General features: G+C 35.3%; 2 protein-coding genes across 5 annotated transcripts in view; one reads left to right on the top strand and one right to left on the bottom strand.

The window, feature by feature from the left end:
- LOC138324914 (cadherin EGF LAG seven-pass G-type receptor 1-like) overlaps positions 1-21,716 on the bottom strand; it is an 81,719-nt gene extending 60,003 nt beyond the window's left edge. For 2 of the 4 annotated variants that reach the window (XM_069270150.1, XM_069270151.1), the window contains exon 1: positions 21,278-21,716. The gene's annotated coding sequence lies outside the window, so the exon portion shown is untranslated. The remainder of the gene's footprint in view (positions 1-21,277) is intronic. The other 2 variants (XM_069270153.1, XM_069270154.1) reach the window with 1 other exon arrangement.
- Positions 2,048-2,653, top strand: LOC138326191 (uncharacterized). Its single transcript, XM_069272319.1, has one exon. The coding sequence runs from the start codon at positions 2,048-2,050 to the stop codon at positions 2,651-2,653; it is 606 nt and encodes a 201-aa protein (XP_069128420.1).
- Positions 21,717-21,974: the final 258 nt, after the last annotated feature.

The following is a 21,974-nucleotide window of genomic DNA, read 5'->3' as shown; positions in this document are numbered from 1 at the left end:
GAAGGATTTTTTGGACAGGTCCCTTAAGAGCATTGTAAAGGTTAAGAACAAACTAACTCTTTACATGGTGACATTTCCTTGTCGCACCAAAGTTTTTATGTTAGAAATGTAAAGTCATCCAGACATTTTAAGATATATGACACAATTGACAAACTTTCAATAATATCACGATTTTGTCTCCAGTGTCAAAACATACCTGACGTAAATTGATTTGAAAACGGACATGTAAGTTATCCCATTTCCTGTTTACATTTTCCTCTACTTGAAAGGAGGAATAAAGATCTTAAGATTTCTGTAATTTGCTCAGCAAATTAACATCAGAAAACCAAATACATGTATAGCGGTTTTTTTTGGTAATAAATTCAGAACAAACAGCTTCTGCTTTTAGAGTAACAATAATATCAACTTCTACATTATCAGCCCCCACCTCTGGGTCGCGAGTTCTTATCCCATGTGAGGCAGTCGCCAGGTACTGACCACTTGGCGGTGTTTTTTCCCGGGCACTCCGGCTTTCCTCCACCAACAAACCTGGCACGTCCTAACATGACCATGACTGTTAATTTGGCGTTAAAATTAATAAAACTCTTAACCAAATTTTCAAATTGTGAATGATGATATTCCTTTCAAAACAAACATTTCCCCTAAGATTCAATTCAGCAAAGACGCGGTCTTAAATATCTCTCTTGCTTTGTATCCAGTGTCTTATATACTGACTATCTATCTTGATTCGGAATATCAAAAGTTTAAAAAATGTGATGACAACCACATATTTTTTTCAAATGACGGAGATAAGCATTAAACAGGCAGATGTGACTTATTAATGTTACTGTATTGCTTCCTCCGAAACTGGCTATCAGAAGGTATAAAAATAGTGGCATACCATCTGTTATACGTGTCATTTAGTGCAAAATAAATTCAGTTGGTAAACATATTAGGAGTGAGTTGTTTCTGGAGATATCACAAACATACTACATAGGTTACATTGTTACTATTAACCGCGTACAAGTATGCATCATTTAAAGATAATTCGATATGTCAGTGTAAATTATTCTGTTACAACGGGTATAATGGTGACTTAACAATTGCCTTGACTTGATTCTTAGGAAATGGTTGATGATGTGGTACATTTACCAGGACTTGGTGATAGTGATCACTTGCTGTAGACTTTTTTCCTAACTTGTATTCAGACTCAACGATTAAAAGCACAGTGAAAAAGAACTATTTTCCAAGGAAACTACGATAACATCAAGGAAGAACTAAGAAACAAAGATTGGCATATTCTTCTAGAGGGAAAGGGAGCAGAGGAATCGTTGAAAGCCTTCGCTGAATTTGTATCAATAATATTAGATAAAAATGTACCAGTGAGCAAAGGAAATTACGACCATCCAAAGCAATCAGCCCCTATAGACAAACTAATTTAGTTATTTTCAAATCAACAGCATGGCACAACTTATCGAGGTCATCGACTACATTTCCAATGAAATGGATGAGGGGAAAACGTCGACATCATATACCTCGATTTTAGTAAAGCTTTCGACAGGGTCACTCACAAAAGGGTACTTTTAAAATTGGAAAAATATGGTATCAGAGGAAATGTTTTTAGATTGGATCAAAAACTTTCTCATTGGAATGAAGCAGCAGATCTCTATTGACGGTGAATTCTCCTGCGTAAGTGACGTCACAAGCGGTGTCCCCCATGGGAGTATTTTAGTGTCAACATTATTTTTGATTTTCGTGAACGACATGCCAGAAGTAGTGCAAACTGTAATAAAAATGTTCGCCGACGACGCAAAATTATTGAAAGGAGTAAGCAACAATGATGACAAAGAGGATCTACAGAGAGATGTTGAGAACATTTGCAAATGGACCGAGACCTGGAACATGCAACTTAATGCCAAAAAGTGTAAACATCCGTGTATTGGTAACTCCAAGGACAACATAAACAAATATAACATCGAAAATGAAGGTCAAAAGAGTGAAATTAGCAAACTAAATCCGAAAAAAGATCTAGGCGTAACTTTTGATAGTAAAATGAAATTTAGTGAGCATGCCTCCAACTATTGTTTCAAAAGCTAACAGATTAATTGGTCTGATCTTCAAATCCTTTACCTACATCGATACAACAATGTTCCTTAACTTGTACAAGTCCCTGATTCGACCTAATATAGAATATGCATCCTGCATTTGGAACCCTATGTTACTTAAGGATAAAATTGTGATTGACAATGTCAAGAGGAGAGCGACCAAAAGATTAAATGGATTAACCAACTTATCCTACGAACAGCGACTGAGATCCTTAGGATTACCAAGCCTTGAGTATAGGAGAAAACGTTCCGATCTCATTCAAATTTTCAAGATTATCAACAACATTGATGAAGTCGACAAAGATAAATTGTTTACCATGTCTCCTATCACCTCCACAAGTGATCACTCTAAAAAGATCTTGAAGCCAGTATCGAGACTAGAAGTAACCAAACATCGATTTAACAGCAGAATCGTAGATATTTGGAACAATTTGCCAGAAAATGTAGTGTCTGCAAAGTCTGTGAACTCCTTAAATCGCGCCTTAACCAGCACTGGCACAATGAACCCTCCAAATTCTCTCCTACTTGTTATAGTACTACCTGATCGATTATTTGATCATATACAATGATACGCCCCCAGAAGTCAGAAGGACTTAAATTGGTGTTTTAATTACATGATTACATGATTACACTTTTATCTCGTCCTAATTTACTAGTGATTTAAATGACTGTATTTTATTCGGCCAATCCGTTTAGATTAAACTTCATGCTTTAAAGATGCTCCGCCGCAGACAGAACTGAAACGATACACAACATTTGCAGAATAACTGATGTATAATCATGTATATATACATGTATGTCTAATTAACACAAACGTGCATAATTTATTTTGCTTTTAGTGCATGCACAATAGTACTTCATTACATATAGGGCATGATGCACTTTATTTTTTTCGGCATGCAATAGATAAGTTTTCATATTTTTGTCGTGAAATAAACTAATAAGCTCAACCGTTTCACTTGTGGTGATGGTGGGAAGTAAGTAACCTTTTGTAGCTGAAGTAAAATACTAAGTTGGTTGCTTCTGTTTTTTGATAGAGAAACAATGCCATTCGTCAGCGTTGTAGCAATTTAAATGTCTGAACCTAAGAATAGTGCTGACCGGAAGTTATGATCCAAACGAGCCGGGCACGTTCGACTGATATTTTTAGACTTTGATCACATACGTTTGCTTTTTATCTGATAAACTTTAATATTTGATATAAGAATCGTGCTTGCTTTTAAAAAACATAGCAGTGGCTTACAGGTTCCTTCAGTAGTACACTTGATTTTACAATTTCATTGAATTCCATTTTAAGAACAAAAGCGCGTGGTGCGCTCGGGCATAAATGTTATTTCATAACACTGCACAGCAATTGTCTTATTTCCATATTTATTAATAATTTATATTCTATTCATTGCCAGCATGTTTAACAGCTCCCTAAATGTATGCTATTTTACAATGCATATCCAGCATAACTGCACAGATATGGCTAATCTATTGAATCCTTTGGTAGTATATTAAACGGGGATGATGTAATCATCATAAACTGCACTGTACCTAAGCTATTAAAACACGAGTGTTCATTTCATTTAATATTTTATGAAATGGCATTCAAAAGTGTTACTTTTTGAGAGCCTTGGCCAGCACAAAATTAAACTTCGAGACGAGATTCATCTAATACTCTGATACATAATATCAAAATGTGACACGAACTCGCCCTTCTCGAATACTGAGTGACGTCAGCACATCTGATGATGACTGTTTTTCTGAACTTATCAATAATAAGTCAATTCCTTTTTGTAGTTTTGTTATAAATTTTGGTATAATGTATGTTGTACATTATACATAATTATATATATATATACTTTTGTACTGAGAGGTCATTGACCCAAAGTCAGTAAAGACGAATTGAATTGACAACGGCCGAAAGAATATAAATGTAAGCCTCAACACTACTACTGACCATTTCAATACAACAATACAAAGCATAAATGATATTCATTATTTGAACAATAATTAGTGTTTAATCGTGTATATTAATGCCTAATTATCACAAAAAATAATATAGAATAATTTATTTCGTCTTTAGTGCCTGTGCAATCAGTACTTCATTCTATATATAGAATATAGTGCCACAGAATTTTTTCGTGATGCAATTAATTATTTTTCATATTTTTAACTTGAAGTAAAATAAGAAGCTTAAACTTTTCAATGGTGGTAATGTTGTAAAGTAAGAAACTTTTGTAAGTGAAGAAAAATACTAAATCGTCTGATCCTGTTTTTGATAGTGAAAAAAATACAATTTGTCGGCGGTGGAGCATCTTTAAGTGTCACTAAAAATCATAGTACAATAAGAACCATCAAATACAACTTTAAAAAGATTTATGATGTCCAGCCATGTTCGGCTTAGACACTATTTAAAATTTGGAGTGAGATCATATGCTTTACTTTACATATTAACACAATATACTGGCTCTGGTGCTATCATATTTTGTATACAGCTAGCTATATTGACCGCCTATGATTAATAACATATATAACTGGATATAGAGATTTCTTACATATACTTTGATTCTAACCAGTGTGATAACAACGAAGCTATGCAAGACTAACGAGGTGAAAATTACGATCGATAAGCATGATACGATAATATACCTGACATTATGATATGAATTGTTCGCTGTGAGAGTAGTTATGTTATAACCCCCTTGTAGACACACCTCTGTAATGCCAGCTTGTAATCGCCTACAAAACTTGACTAGATAAATCCGGATCAATGTTTGACTGTTTGTGCTTTACGACCTATCGACAGCCAAGGTATTTTTAGGGCCAAACTACAAGTCCAGCATTAGTTGGAAGATCCAAATAAAATATATATATCTAAAAAGATCAAAAAGATCAGTTGGATTATTTTGTCCTAATATGTATGTTGTTCTATTGTGGTCATTTTAATACCTCATTTGTTCAATTTGGTTGAAAAATGTCAATGTTATGACTATTTTTCTCCCTTTAGTAAAATTCGAGATGCAATGCTTACATTTTGGTTTGTGATCAGTCGGTCCTAATGTTTCAGAAAAATATTGGTTTGGATATTGGGTGTGGGAGGTGCATGTGGGACCCTCCTAGGCAATGGCCTATTACCCAAGGGACCTGTACCAGAAACCAGGCCAGCTACATTATATAAGTATCTATCAAAAAAGTATTAGCCATTTTCCCATTGTTTATCGGGGAATCATTAATTAACCTGAATCTTGAGTGATATGTACTGGATACATGACCTTGCATACACTGTACAATATTTCAATTGATACCAAAACCAAACAATTGCCACTTCGAATAGATTTTGTTCGCTTGTTTATTTTACAAACGATGTTTTACAGTCCAGTGACAGCTGAAGTCATTTAGTATAGAACTATATAATGTTTGATTGTTATTTGTTAATTTGTTATTATAATTAAAATCCCCGTTGACAGAACTTTAATATCTCTTCTATATCTAGTAAAATTATTAGGTAATTATTGGCGAAATTCGTGTCTGTCTATCAATCTCTTTAATAGTCATTGTATATTTGACGGGTATTACGTAATTCAGTCGAGACTCGTGGCTTTGTCCGTGACCTGACCAGAACACGGCCACGTGTACCCAATGTCCGGCTGGTTACCCATATGTCCGTATACATCGATCGTATGTTGAAGTGGTCAACGATCGCCGTTACCTGACCTTCAACTCTTGCGATGACCGGTAATAAACAACCTGTGGTCAGTTTGTAGATCCCATAAATGACGTGTGAGTACATGATACAGTAACTTATAATACAAAATTAATTAATCCTGTTGATTGTTACCATGGTATGCAGCGTTATTTGTTTGTTTACATGGTCCGAGTTATCCTCGTGTGAGAGTCGTAGGGTAAGGAATTGACCCCAGATTGCCCAGCGTTATCTGAAACATGGATAAGGATTTGTCGTTGTCACCATGGCCGTTTATTTATAAGAACCCCACAAGTGAACAGCTGTCTTGTTTATGTATGTATACATGTACATGTTTTTGTCCAATTCTTGTAAAAGCAGTGAACGTGTCAGTCGTATGTAATAGCAGCACTCTATTTTGGCTTGAAACCAGATAAACCTGAACATAGATCAACTCTATCAACCACGATTTATCCGAGGTCCTTGTGCATGGCTGGAAATAAGAAACAATATACACAAGTCGACATTTGCTATGGAATATAAGCCCCATCGTGCAAATGTCAGTTGCCTTGAAACAAGTTTCAAAATTCACGAGTTGTCTAGAAATCGGACAAAAAGCTTCTTACGGTACTAGGACTGGAAATCAGACAAAATGTCAGACATATGACTTAAATCTGTCATTGACTATGTATCATTTCCCTTGACGGTCATATGTAGGAAATATACCACCGGAAGGTATTGACGAGGGACACACAAATTGCTGACGTTTTACGGATACAAACAAGTACAAGTGAACTAAAACTTATATTTCCCAACTATCCGGAGTCACTTGTACTTCACACTGAACTAGACATAAGATGTGTTTAATGACAGAGACCTGCGTTTCACATTCATCAGAAACATAGCTTCATCACTCATCTTAATGCTTTAAATACGTTCTATAAAACGTAAAGTCATAGACGTAAATGTGAAATGTGTGTTAGCAGTAATAAAACCACTCGACTCACTTTTAATTGGTGTTACTTTACAGTATAACTATGATGCTGATCAGCGAATAGTGTATAATGAACAGAAACCGTTAACACCCGTCCAAATAACGATTGACAGTTTGCTGGATTACAACGTTATCGTATTAATCTGCCTCAGTGATAATAAATCTGTTCTCGAATCTCTTGCAATGCTGTAAATTAACAGCCATGTACTGACACGCTTGCCGTTGGTTTTCTCCGGGTACTCCGGCATTCCTCCACCAACAAACCTGGCACGTCCTTACATATAATATGACGTAAAACTAATAACCCCCTGTAAACTAGTTTTCTTTCGTGCCTTCTGAATTTCGCGACTTCAGTTCGAAAACAAATTCACGGTGATAAACCATCGCGGAGATGACCTTTAGCGAAATTACCTTAATCAAGAAATTCTCGACGATAACACCCAAATCTATGACCGTCTAATTGCGCACCTCAGCGGTTGTGATTCCGGAGGTTTCACTTATGCAGTAGACGTATAAATCAGCCTCACATGATCTCTATAAATAGCAAGCGTCAATAGTTATCTTATCGTTGATACTTATTGATATTTAACAAGATTAATGACGACCGCGAAAAGCATCAAAGCGAGAATAAATTCGAATTAGCAAAGCCGTTGTTCCTCTGATGTCTATAATATAGTATTGTGAGAATGGAGAAGTTAACACGATTCCTTGTACTTTGGTATAATCAGCTGAGGGATTCGTATTTAGGTCGGAAAACAATACCCCACAGGTGTAAACGAACCATTAAATTATTCATATACGGTGGTGGAATCGTTTATATGCGGATTATTGGTATATATCCCAATAGTATTGCTGTTTTAGTAACAAATTATAATTTATCCTTCCAAATACCCTTAGATTATCCAGCTATACCAACATTTAAAACTTCTGAACATGATCTAAGGACACTAGGATAGATTGACTTACGAGTACACTGTAATTCAGCCTCCGGACCTGTTGTACTGGTAATGATATTTCACGCATACATTTGTATCTAATAACATACCTAACCCACAATTAACTTGGATGTAGACATACACAATAAATACTAAAAAAAGACACACCTAATACAGTTTTGTCACAGTTTTTTATTTATCACAATGGGGCCACTCTGAGCTGAATGAAAGTGCGTTTTCCTACCTTGTCAGCAAGGCAAGCTCAGCTGCAACAGTACCATTTAGAAAACCCTTTGCATCTGGAGACAGAATAAAATGATCCAGACACATTTTTTTCCAATATTGATGATAGATATGTATGGGGCAATAATGACCCTACAGTTGCTAATGTCATCCTAGCTGATCTTATCAATATTAAGATTTTTTAGTGCCAGACCCTTCGGTGTCTTATAGTCTCCCATCTGTATTGATCAATGTAAGTAAGATCTCAATGAAATACAAAGGTCATCCGTCCAGAGTGCAATACTTCTGATGAATCCACGCTTCATTCTCAATGAAATCTTAAAGCTTACAGCACTTCCGGCGTCAACTGATCCAAACATAGCTACAAAAAATGTCTATGTTAGAGTTATACTAGACCATGTCATCCCCTTCAGATACAATATGGAGAATGTCAACCTGGTACAATGTGTGCTCTCTATAATGGCAATTCGTGTTATTTAGGCTTCGGGATGAACTGTTTGTTAATTAGACTAAACCGACACGGTCATTTAAGGTATACGATGCATTGTTGTGTATGAATGTATGTATGCAATGGCACGTTGTGGTAGTGGAACGTCTGGCTTTTTTTTGTAGTGCTACCTCACTGAAACAGATCGGTAACGACACAGAACAACACACCTCATTCAATCACATTATACAGACAACAGGTAAATCAGACGTTCCATTCCCTTTTCTGCTGAGAACTTAATAGGAACAATACACCTGACCCTTTCTCATAGGGACGATCGCTCAACTTAATGCCTAAAGTGAGGCGGAGTCAAGACAGACTTTAAGAAGAAGAACTTTAGGAGCTAGGAAGTGATCAGATGAAAAGATCTTGAAATTACACATATTTGTTCTCAATATTTTGGAGTCAGTGGAGGATTGAAGCCCTTGATTAGCTATACTTCATTGTATGTGCACTCATCTTTTATTCCTATTAAATGAAAACAAAATAAATAAAATGATCATACACAAAATGCAATTCTGAAAGCAAACAGAGTCAGCAGTTTCCCCTTGATCTCCTTTCCCGCCTTAGTGTGCAACCCCAGAACATAAAGACGAAATGGAGCATGGAGTAAATATAACTGAACATGTTAACTTGGACGTAGGTCAAGGAGAAACTCATAAACGTTGTTTTTCCTGTTCCAAACAACCAAAGAACAGTTTTCTTAATGCATAAAATGGAAAATAGATTTAACATTCCAACATCAAAAAAATCTAATAAAAGCATGTGATTCAGACATAACAGATGATGATTCATCTATATGGAAACCATGACGTCATATACTGGCCAGGGTCAAGGTTAGAAAGACCTGTTGAGGATAGTGTTAGTATGTAAAATCCAGTATAGAATCAGAATGAAATAGAACTTGACTTTGCGAGAATATTTGATTGTCTACAACTACATTATTAAGCTTTCTATTTTGGCTTATTGTGTGCTTCTACCTTAAAAGTGCCCGAGGAATATTTTGGTTGCATATTGGCCGGAAATGCTTAACGCTATATTAAACAATTATCTCTCTGCTAATATTGTTCATTTTAATCATATGAACTATTGCTTTAGGCAATGTAATTATATCTCCTCTTGGTGTGTGAATAGCATTGCGATGCACATATTATGATAGGTATGGAACGTTGATAAAAATAATATGAAAGCTGGAAATAGCTAAATAGGTTACTAACACGAGAGGTAAGCTAGCATGGTTAGATTATCAGAGTGATACATAATGTACCTTAGGAAATTTGATAATATTGTAGATCTATCTTGTTACTGATGTTGCGTGGGCAATACGTCTGCATTATATTTAAATAACAAAAATAGTAGGACCCACATTGAAATCTAGATAAGATGAAGAAATTATCCATTCTCCTAAAAAAGGAAATCAAGTTAACCCAGTTCCACTATATTTACAGAGTAACTTTCTGAACAATTCTTCATCTTCACCATCGCTTCTCTTCTAAAACCATCTTCTATGGAACGCCCCGTATATAATACTGCTACAGAGGGCTTTGTAGTAATATGATGGTTATACGTTACAAAACATACTACTTTGATGTTTTTAGGGAGCAGCCGAGATATTGTGAATAGGGGCATATTTGTTGATATCTGCTAGGTTTAGATATACATTTTACATTTTATATATTCCTCACACTGTTAATCAATTCGGTGTTATTAGATTAATGTTCCATTAGCAGCCAGGGTCATTTAGAACGACCTCTCGAGTACTGAACGTATTCTGGGAATCTAAAAAGTGTTCATGTCTTTCGAGTAGTCAAGTCAGTATGATTTCAGCAACATATCATAAAATAGATAAGTTACTGTAGTCAGACCATACGGTGTCCCCCACCATTTAGCTGAGATGTCTAAAATAGCCATGACAAGGTCGAGACACAGGTGATTAAATAAAAAAAAAATCATCCTTAATTTTTTTTTTGTGGAACCCAGTGGAGGTATTACTGCTGAACATGCGAAAGTCTCCAATATTGGGGCACTTTATATCATTTAAGCTGCGTGTTAGCACCGTAAAGGCTTTGTTTTAATTTTTGTGACATTTTGTTTTCAGCAATATTTGAGGTGATGGGATTTTCATAGCGCTTTTTAATTTTGTTCTTGGGCGTTCTTTTTGCTATGTGGTTGTCTGAAGATATTGGTAAGTATGTCGTTAGCATCGACTTTCTTTAAAATGGCAGCTGCATTCCCCGGTATATGATACCTATCGTCGCACTGGTAACTGGTTGTATCCCCAGTATGTTTCTGAAGCTGAATTCCCACGTATTGTTTGAGGGTGATTACCTTGTGGTGGTGTGTCCAGGCAATATGATATAGGCTCGCTGGTTGTTAATCTACCTAGAGCGCGAACCAGCTGTCACCAATATCGGATGGTTCGATCTAGATGTAAATAACGACATTCTAAACAAAATATTCATATCTGGTCTCCTGGCAGTATATCTATTATATCTAGCAAATATATAAAAATGATCTACCAAGTTGCTCCGGTTTCAAAAAGAGAAATTATCAACATATGGACTGATTAATGTGTTTGTTCACACCTGGTCGTATTATAGGTGATTGACATTCCGAAAGCATCCTAAACAATGCCAGAATGCATACGGTACTTACCACTGTAAAATTACCCCCCGACGTCCGTCTACATATAAACAGACTTGATTAACGGCCAGCAATTACCACTAGCCGCCGCCAGTGTAAACACGCGGAATAGTAGGTGGTGACCTCTCGGTAAAGGTCACGTAAGAAACAAGATGGTAGGGCAGCAAGGTTAATAAAAGATGCAAATGTGAATAGAACGAACAAAGGATAAAGTAATATAGGTCGCAGAAATGAATAGATCGAACGACGGAAAAAGCGGAAGTTTGGATAGAAAGATTGATAAAGGACGCAGAAATGGATAGAATGAATAACTGGTAAGGAGGAACCTCGAGCAGAAAGGTTAAAAAGGACGCAGAAATGGATAGAACGGGAAATGGAGAGAGCAGGAATGTTGAGCAGAAAGATTAATAAAGGACGCAGAAATGGATAGAACGGGAACTGGAGAGAGCAGGAAGGTTGAACAGAAAGATTAATAAAGGACGCAGACATTGATAGGACAAATGACAGAGAAAGCATGTAGATCGAGCAGACATGGTACTAGAGAAAACGTAGAACGAACGAAGGAGAAAGCATTTAGGTCGAGCCGACACGGTACTAAAGACAACATAGAACGAACGACGGAGAAAACATGAAGACTTGATAGAAAAGGTAAAAAAATGACAAGGATATACATGATTTTAAATAAAGAGGCAGAAAAAAACTGAAATTGAAAACCATTAGACATTCCTTATTTAAGACAATATGATACAATAAAGTGAAATAATGAATGATTCTACCAGTATATGTCAATGTGAAAAGCAATACAGTCATACAGTCATGCAAATGTTACATCTACGTAGTTTATTTTATTCTTATAGCGTTTCTCCCGTCTTTCATGTTGACACCGGGTTTCATTAACGACGTTTTCTGTTGCTGTTAATGGTATCCTGTCGTAATGACTTCTATGGTTACACTGATATTGACGTAATTTCCATCATTGAGGATGATTCTGTATGGACTAATAGAACGGAAGTGACGAAGGAATGTTTGAACTATTAGTAAGCGGAAGCAGCCTTGATACAGTCATGGCTTCAATTCATGTTTATGTTAAACTCGCCAAAATCGTAATGCACACCTCATTTAAACATTTGGCTCGAAAAACTTGTGTTCTTGTTATCTTAGGAATAAACATGCTATGGTTTTCACCGAACCCAAAGAACAGTATCATTCCAAATATCCAACGCCAAAAGGTACAGTAAATAGGTCTAAATGAATCAAGACTTTCAACTACGATCGCGTGGTAATGTGTCTAATTAACAAAACAAAATGCATATAAAATGCAATTGATTTGCTTCTATTTTCTGCTCAATCAGTACTTATTCCATAGAGGGAATATTGTCATGTTTGTCATGAATGGATTGAATTATTTAAAAGTCTTTCATTTTGAAATACAATTAGAATCTCAAACGTAAGTAACTTATTTTATTACGGAAAAATACTGATTCGCATGCTCCTGTTTTAAATAAATAAAGATACCATACTGTTGATCAATAATTTCTGCAATGCAACATATCTTTTGTCATTATGTCACTTTTGTTTTAAGTCTGTTAATATCTGTGGTAGTTACTTCCGTATATATTTTATTTTCGCAGCGAACTTTAAGAGCACCCAATGTCCATTTTGAATGCCATTTATTGATCAGAAAGTCCTCCACTGCATGTAGGGCGTCATGTTATGACTAAAAATGAACACCGGATATCAGTTTTAAGAAATCTGGGGAAGTGAGATCGGCCGAGTAAGGCAGATGTGCAATCAATTTAAAACCAAAGACGTTGACGGTTGTCATGGCAATTGCAATTGCAGACTTTTGAATAGGTGCATTGTCCTGGCGGCGCTTGAGTTTAATACACTTAAAATGGCATAACTTCCTTTAGGAAGAGATCTACCATCAGAATGTCACCAGCATTACAGACAACCTACGCCATAGCATTCCTGGTTGAGAAAAGACTTCTTTGTTAGACTAAACCAGGCTATTTCCATTGTTTATACTATTGTTTGATATCTATAATGATAGGCCCACATTTTAGCCATAGTAAAATATTTATGAAGAAAGTTACAAGATCTCCCTCTAAACTATTCCGATTAGCGCGCGACAACATGCGTCTAGTTACATAGTTTAGCTTCCGACCAACTATTAGAGTTCTTTGTATCTAACGGACTGAATGCATTCTTAAATGTTCTTTTTCTAACTTTACTGGCCATTTCTAAGTCATCCTCAATTCTCTGCATACCGGTCTTACATTTCGCCAGCCATCTCTTACTCAGCTTATGAATGAATGTCATTTCCTAGTGTTTTAGAGCATGGATTTGTCAGCTAAACGTTTAGCGCATGGATTCGGTCAACTTAATATTTCAGTACATGTTTTGACCAGCTTATTGTTTCAGTGCATGGGTTTTGCCAGCTAAACGTTTTGATGCATGGATTTGATCAGCTAAATGTTTCAGTGCACGTATTTGATAAGCTTAATGTTTCAGTGAATGTATTTGATAAGCTAAATGTTTCAGTGAACGTATTTGATCAGGCAAAAGTTTCAGTGCATGCATTTAATAAGCTAAATGTTTCCGTGCATGTATTTGGTCAGTTAAAAGGTTCAGTGCATGTATTTGGTCAGTTAAAAGGTTCAGTTCATGTATTTGGTCAGCTAAACATTTCAGTACATATATTTGGTCAGCAAAAAGTTTAAGTGCATATATTTGGTCAGCCAAATGTTTCAAAGCATGTACTTCAGACACATAAACAATATGATGGAATAAACGGTATCAATCGCTGTTAATAGTACAGACGAACCCCAGTAGGATTTAACAAAATATATAAGACTGGTTTATTAGATCAATGGCAGTCCGAAGCAAGCCTGGATAATATAAAACAATCAATAAGTATTACTCAATTCAGGATCAGGACAAACGACCTTGACCGTATATTAAATATAGTACAAGCAGGATTTGATTAAATCCGGCTTTACATAACTATTAATAAAGGTCACGGATTTACACGTCGTTGCGATTAACCAGACACCAGGCATGGTAGGATAATACATAGAAGGACATTGATAATCTAATTCTGAATAATATCATGTATGGATTTAATTAGTTTCCCACCAAATCTAACTCCCAACAAACACAAATAAGGAAAGGTCGGGCAAAACACTACCCAGTCCCACCTCTTACAGCGGGTAGGTGTCGATAATGTATCACCTGCTGCCATAGTTCTCTAAGCTTCACACGTAATCTCCTTCTAAGGATAATCTTGTTTGTGTAACTGGCCAAACAGGAAACAGGGCAACTAGTAGGTCTATACACTTTAAAGATATTCTACAATAAACAAATATCTTCAGTTGAATTTATATAACCGATGTTGTAACGCCAGGCTTCACTGGCTCTCTTTGCTGGATATAAGCAACAAATAGGACCTGGATTCATCACAGCGATTTCAAACTGCTAATCCGGTTAAATGAGAACAATTGATCATTAATTGCGTCGTTTTGTATTTTGCGTCATTCACGAATTTTCCTCCAATGTCTTCGCTAAAATCGATGTTTTTCAATACCAATTAACAGTTTGGAATGATACAAAACAATATACATACCGCATAGATTATTCAAATATATCTTTCACCTGCTGAAAGCATTGGACAATTGCCAGAGATTAAGGTCAATTTCAAACCGTATAACACAACTTTTAATCTACGGGACTTTAGAACAGATGTCGATGTTTTGAAGTAAAAGTTCGCACAAGTTCAATCGCAGGTGTCGACCGAGGGCATGGGCGAGACACTGAAAATTCGGTCATTTATTGACAAGAACGTAAATATTTGGAGGATCATGTGCAAATAGAAAATTATAATGTGTGCTTAAGAAATTTATTCAACGATTTCACCAGATAACTAATGTTTATACAGCATGCTTTACGGCCGGACTCCGTTGTACAAATATCCGAACAGAAACCTTGGGGGAAAACAACTCTTATACATAGAGTAGACCTGTCTGGTGATCTTAATGCCGGTAATTGTTTTATAACTTGTTTCCATCAACGCTAATGTAATTCACAAACAAACCTATGCTATAGGTATAAGTAGGTGTATTTCTTTGATACAAAGTGCCAGAGCAAACCCTTAAAAGTCCTTAAAATATTCATAGTTGATTCTTTGAACCTATAAACTGGCCATTAGGTTATCGATAAGATTTTCTCTGTAGAATTCATTCTAATACATGTACTAGATAATCTTCTCCTGGTTCGAAACTTAGAATATGACATATCGCTGAGACCAGAATGATTAAGCCAAAGTTTAGTGATGTTATTAAGAGATTTTAAGAGATATTAAGAGAGTGGTGGTCAGTCTACTTGGGGCACCACATATGTATTTTGCCTTTGAAATGGCTTCCATTGACACACAAGTCTTTTACGTACTCATCAGTGATGTTAGTAACACCATTATATACTTATATAGTGTATATTTAGTAGGTGATGCTAGGTTGAGGACACAGCGCTGCTGTTCGGTCCCCTTTCTAATACCCCTCCGTAGTGTTAGGGTCAGCCAAACCTAGTGATATGTTGCATCTGTCTGATGCGCCAGTGACGCGATACAGGGCATGGAATGGAGTTTTTTTCTGTCACTCATATCGATCTCGTATAGGAACAAATTTATTTCTCTCTTTTCAGAAATTGCACTAACTCTAAATAATGAAAGAGTTAAATAATATCCTGAAAGTCAAAACATCAGATAGATAAATAAAGGATATTACATATGTGGCTATGTGATATAAAATTTATCAAACGAATTGCAATAATTTGACATGCCACGAGCCATTAGCTAGGCGAATGGCATATCAGATTCATTAACAAGTTTGATAAATTTCATATCACAAGTCACGAGTGTAAGATTCTATTTATCACATCACTGTTATTAAGAGAAATATAAGTGAAACGTTTAATTTCGTCTTTACATAATGTAGTGACATGGCTGGGCGGACCAGATATGTGAAAGATATATTTATATGCTAGTGTGCCTTAAAAATAAACGTATTATAAAAAAACATATGTTTCAAAAATCATATGTTCCGAATAAATGAAAATAGAGTGATATTTTTATTTACTGTTTATGTTGTTTTTTCAATATCATCAACATTTTGGGTTATAAGTCAGAAATATTGTAATATTTTAAGTCAAAGTCCTGTACTGTCATCTCAATATGTTTTATAAATGAATATAATCACTATTAAAATAGATCTGAAACCAAGTCACGATAATGTCAACATTTGACAATTCATCAAGAGTTAACATTTCAGGTGAGGTAATTATAATTGTATAAATCTGATGAAAGAAAGAAAGCGATGGCGAGAAAACGTATGGAAGCTTTGTTATATAAAAATTTGCTGATAGCGAGAAAACATTATGGAAGCGTTGTTATATATAAATCTGCTGATAGAGCGAAAGAAAAACATGCATAGAAGCATTAAATAGCTAGCGTATATCAAATTAAAATCTCATATCTACGGGTGTAATACTGGCTCGGGCAATTCAATCATGTCGGCTGGGGCTGTATTGCATGGCTATCTATGCAACAAAGCATCGTGACGTAACAGCGTCAGCAAAATTACTATTTTCTAGGTACAATTTTAACTTTTTTTCCAGAAACTAGACTGGATTTACTAGAGTAGATGCAATCAATGGTATTTGCGTTGGAAATTTCACGAAAATTGACTTGCGGTGGCGATTTCCTTCGAACTTATTTCAAAGTGACGGGATATCATAGTTGTATAATTGCATTAATACGTCGAAATATAAAAGAAATGTACAATTTTATATATGGATATGAAGGATAGGGATATTCTACCCGAGGGTCACACAATGTTTAACACGAGGCTTTCTAATAGTATTCCTCATCCACCATTTTCGGGACATTCCTATCGAACACGCCTCACCTGTTTGTGGTTTTGACCAACATTCCCTTCACCACGAAGGGCTAATCAGAATTCCAAAGTTCAGATATCAAATACCCTACACTTCTTCAAACTGAAATATGTTTCGACACATATTTCACAGGATTAGAGGTGAACTACCCGCCCACGCTTAACATATGTGTATGTGGGGTTAATCCGCAAGGACAACATTGACTTATCTCTTTGAAATGGGTGAAAATGTAGCCCTACTAATATGACTCCTAAACCCACCGTTCAGAAATCCATCATATTTCGTCTATTTGTTGGAACATTTTACGCCATATGTTATCATTCAGCATAAAATCATGGTTTCTATCTGCTTTAGACTCCAGTATGTAGCCAGAGCAAACCTGATATCTGGGTTTAATTATTATTTTGTTTTGACATATATCTTAATTTGTTTTGGTCCTCGGAAACTTCACACCATATGTATTCATTTCTTGAGTTTGTTTAAGTGTTTGTAGAAGTAGAACAACCGTTTGCCTTCTCGTGAAGGCCACACTCATTTTTATAGATATATGTTGTAGACTAAAGTGAAAGATAAAAATTCCTATTAGGAATATTTTCATTCTTTTTCCAACGATTGTTTCACAGTTTACGAATGTTTAAAATTTAAGCAATGGTATTTCTTATGCCTGAATGTATTGCTAGATCATTTCTCATTGACCTTTTGTTTAATTAAGCATTGGTGTCATTTTTTACTTCATCGTGGTATGAAAGAAATTTTGTTTGTAAACTGCGTGAATCCACGTAGCAAAATTTATTTCATAACCCGATGAAGTTAAAAAATAGTTACATCAATGCTTATAATTACTTTTTTTCATTCTACTTGATGACAAAAAATACGTTTTAACGTACGATTCCATTGATGTTCCAAGGAATTATTTTTTTCTAAATCAATACGAAACGCCGACGTCTCTATTGTGACGTCATGATAAACTCGGGTTTTCGCGCCATCCTCGGATTTTTCTTCTTAGGTTGTATGAAGAAAAATAATCTGCTAATCAGAAAGTCAGATTTAGTGTGAAAATAAATCAAAATTAATTATAATGAATTTAAAAAAAATTCTATTAGTAGCTTAGTGCCAATGTCATGCTATGCATTTGCCTAATAGTATTGATCTGTTCACAATTTTTTAACTGGAATCCAAATAGTCTTTCTGTAGAAATAACAACTTGTATCCATTCCAATGAGCAAATAAATAAAAACTCCACACAATGCAATTTACGATTGTTTCTGAAGTTCTATGTGTGTTAAGAGTCGAAAAGTTACTGAATATGCTGTAGAATGTGCAATGAAGCTGTAGGCCACTTTGGCTTCTGTGGTTGTCAGTGTGAACCCACTTTACTGTACAGTAGAGACAATAATATCATTATTTGTGGCAATGCTTTCACAAATCATTTTAGTTCCTACTTTTGTCTGTATAATTTAAGTCTCAACATTATTATCAAATGGAAAATTTAAAACGTAGGTAAGTTGTGGTAGTGAATAATACAGTAAATTACGTTTAGAACGAATTGCAAAGGTCCATGGAATTCAATTTGTTATAGAAACATTTGTTATCTAGGTATACTTAATTCACAAGAGGACAAGCTGAGTTTTTTTAACTTCCAATTAACTTTATCTTTCTTTCACGACTCGTTGTATATCTACGGGAAAAAATTCAAACGATTTCGTTTTATTCTAGTTTTACTGTACAAAAAATTCAACTTTCTTTGTCAGTATGAAAACCACGGCGCATACAGCATTAAATCCGTACATTTACCTACTAGCCCCTACATCTATATAGTTTGTACAAGGTCATAGAATAGAAATAAAGATAAAACCTTTGATTGTTAGATAACAAAAACATATATAATTAAAAATCATTTGGACACATTGAAATTGGTGAACGAATACACATGTAAGATATTACACAACATAATGTTTATATTTGATATACATATGTATAAGCTGATTGACGTTCTATAAATTTTTTTAATCCGATTTTAATTATATTTGTCTTTCATTGAAAATGTTACATTTCGTATCGATTAATACCAATGATGTTTGATGTTATAACATTTTTCTACTATTCTTTTTAAAGAAATACTTGCAACTTGAGTAAAAAGGTTTCTGAATTTTTATTATATGTTTCACATTAAAGATGCTCCACAGCCAACAGAGCATAAATCATATTCATCATTTGAACAATCAGCCAACAGAGCATAAATCATATGCATCATTTGAACAATAAATAGTGTTAAATCTTGTATATATATGTCTAGTGAACACGAGCAATGATCTAACATAATTTATATTGCCTTTGATGCATTGGTAATCGGAGTTTTTTCGGGATGCAATGAATTATTTTTCATGTCTTAAACTTGAAAGAAAATTAGAAGCTCAAACTTTTCAAATGTGGTAATGGTGTAAAATAAGTAACTTATGTAACTGAAGAAAAATACTAAATCGTCTGCTCCTGCTTTTGATAGTGAAAAAAATACCATTTGTCAGCGGTGGAGCATCTTTAAGTAATGACATGGTTATTGAAAGTTTATGCCAAATACATGTACTAAAATAATACGATAAACTTTCAGCTAAAGGGACATGACCTTTTGGCAATTCTCCCTCGATATTTCTTGCAAAATGCTATTTTTGCTCGTGAACTGTAACAAAAAAAATGTTGAACCAGTTTTCGCTATCATGACGTATTTCTTAATGTCAAATAAAGCCTATTGAGGTTTTTCAGGCAGTACCTCATAGTTTGGAGTTATTTTGTTAACATCTGGTATGCTCGTACCGCTATCTAAACACATTCCGATTTTTGCCATCACTGTGACCTAAAAGCACATTGATCAATAAAATATGTACTTAATTTGATTTTAATTAGTCTTATTCTTCGGCTATGAATAGGGTTGATGATGAAATATACTGTTAATGACGTCATCAAATTCTCGTTCGCTAGGCAACAGGCCAAACCTGATTATTGGACGAATGTAGCTCTATGTAAATGCCAATGGGTTGATAAATCCGATTTACCTATAAACCCTATTGTATCAAAGACAATCTATAAATAGATTGTTATATACGATTTGTTACATACATACCGATATTACAAAACGGCAATACACACATGCTCGCCTTTATAAAAAGCGAAAGTACACACGTGCATACAATTTAATACAAATCCTATTACTCTTTGGAAAGGGGATTAAACGGCCACTGCTTCTTAATAATATCCATGTAAATCACATATCAGTCCTGGAAATACTACACTATCATTGTCATATCTCAGAATCATTAAATAGTTATAGGCTAGCGCCGTGACCTGATCAGGTCAGATTTTCTTTCTAAATTGCGTCCGAGTGTTTGTAGGTTTGGGGTCCCATTGTTATAAAACAACCACATTTGTTTTAGTAACGGAGCAATTAAATTACTGTGCCACAGGAAGTCCAATGCTTTCTAAAGACGGAATATCTATTGGTCAATAGCAGTAAACATATTTTTTGTGAGAAAATTTACATTTAACTTGTAACAGAAGCTTTTTCACGTTCATGCTTAAGTAAAATTTGAAAAATTGTTTGTGTGTGATTTCAACTTGCTGGTTGGTTTGTCTCAAAATATAATTGGCAAAGAAAAACAACCAAACACCCACAAAGACAAAACCTACAAAAATCCTAAAAACTTTATATGGACATATCGCTGTTGATATTACAGTTAATCAACGTCATATGACTGGGTATCGAGGTAATGGCGTTATCTATCTTAGTTATTTTGCGCATAAAAACGCGATTTTCGCATTATTTCAATTCAACATTCCATTTTATTTGATTATATTACTAGTTTATTGATACTTATTTAAAAGTACATTTGTTAGCGGTAACGACCTAACATAATTTTTCCATGGACATGCTGTAGGTCGATGCTTTATCACTTAATTAAGATGGATACGTTAATAACTAACATCCAAACAAATGATCACAGAGGTACAGAATGTACTATGGCTATTTCGATCTGTCAGCGTCTTATCTCTTCCTGATAACGAGTGTTGTTACTACTTAGTCTCCTGTGGATGTATCAGCTAAGACGATCTACAAGCACTTAACACAATACCACGCTTACTTCGACCATGACCTACTAAACCCATCACATGGCTTCAGACACATCCGGTTTCACTTGCGCAACAACGGAGAATCACAATAAGTGGCGTAGTGGAATGAACATTTATACATAAAGTGATATAGATATAATATTTACTTACCAATCTGATTAACGACTGTAGAAAACGTCTCGGCGAATGGTGTGTTATTCCGCTGCTGAATCACTAACACATTGATTATGTTTCCAAAGTTATTGGTAGTATATCATAATTATATTCCTTCACAGTACGTTTACTCAGTCTATTTTCCACTTATCTCTAGACCTCATGTAGCGCATGCGTTTGATGCTTGTTTACAACACTGACCATCGTGTGAATCCATCCTGTACTGACCACTGCTGGACACTACTTAGGTATTACAGGTCTGGTCAGTTGTGCAATCTATAGCCATTAGTAGGTAGTGATAGAGACGGACTGGTCAGGGGAAGGGTCGATGTGGTCAACACCTTCTATTGTTATATAAATATAATACAGCAGATAATGAACGGTCAACTGACCACACATATTCACTGGTCAGTGTAACGTTTATCGTAACAAGGTGTGTTTATAACACAATAAGGAATTCAGTTTCATGTATACACATATGAATTCGCACAAAGGCCAAGCTGTAAACTTTACAGCATGATTTAAATTCCTAGTACAGGAACACACTGGCAAACAAGTGACGTCACCAGGGGGTAATAATCTTAAAACAAATATGGACTCCAAGGTTAACAGCTGGTAACAATGGGTCGGCGTTGGGACCTGGACGGCACTGGTGCACACGGGTCACAGAAAACTGAATATGAAGTTTATGTCC

This window comes from Argopecten irradians, chromosome 6 (assembly GCF_041381155.1).
Source record: "Argopecten irradians isolate NY chromosome 6, Ai_NY, whole genome shotgun sequence".
NCBI classification, from domain to species: Eukaryota; Metazoa; Mollusca; class Bivalvia; order Pectinida; family Pectinidae; genus Argopecten; species Argopecten irradians.
The sequence above is the reverse complement of the archived record's forward strand: the minus strand, read 5'-3'. Positions and strand labels throughout refer to the sequence as shown.

Bases quoted from the DNA above. Each gene is read 5' to 3' on its own strand.
- LOC138326191 (XM_069272319.1), top strand. From the start codon at position 2,048: ATGCCTCCAACTATTGTTTCAAAAGCTAACAGATTAATTGGTCTGATC.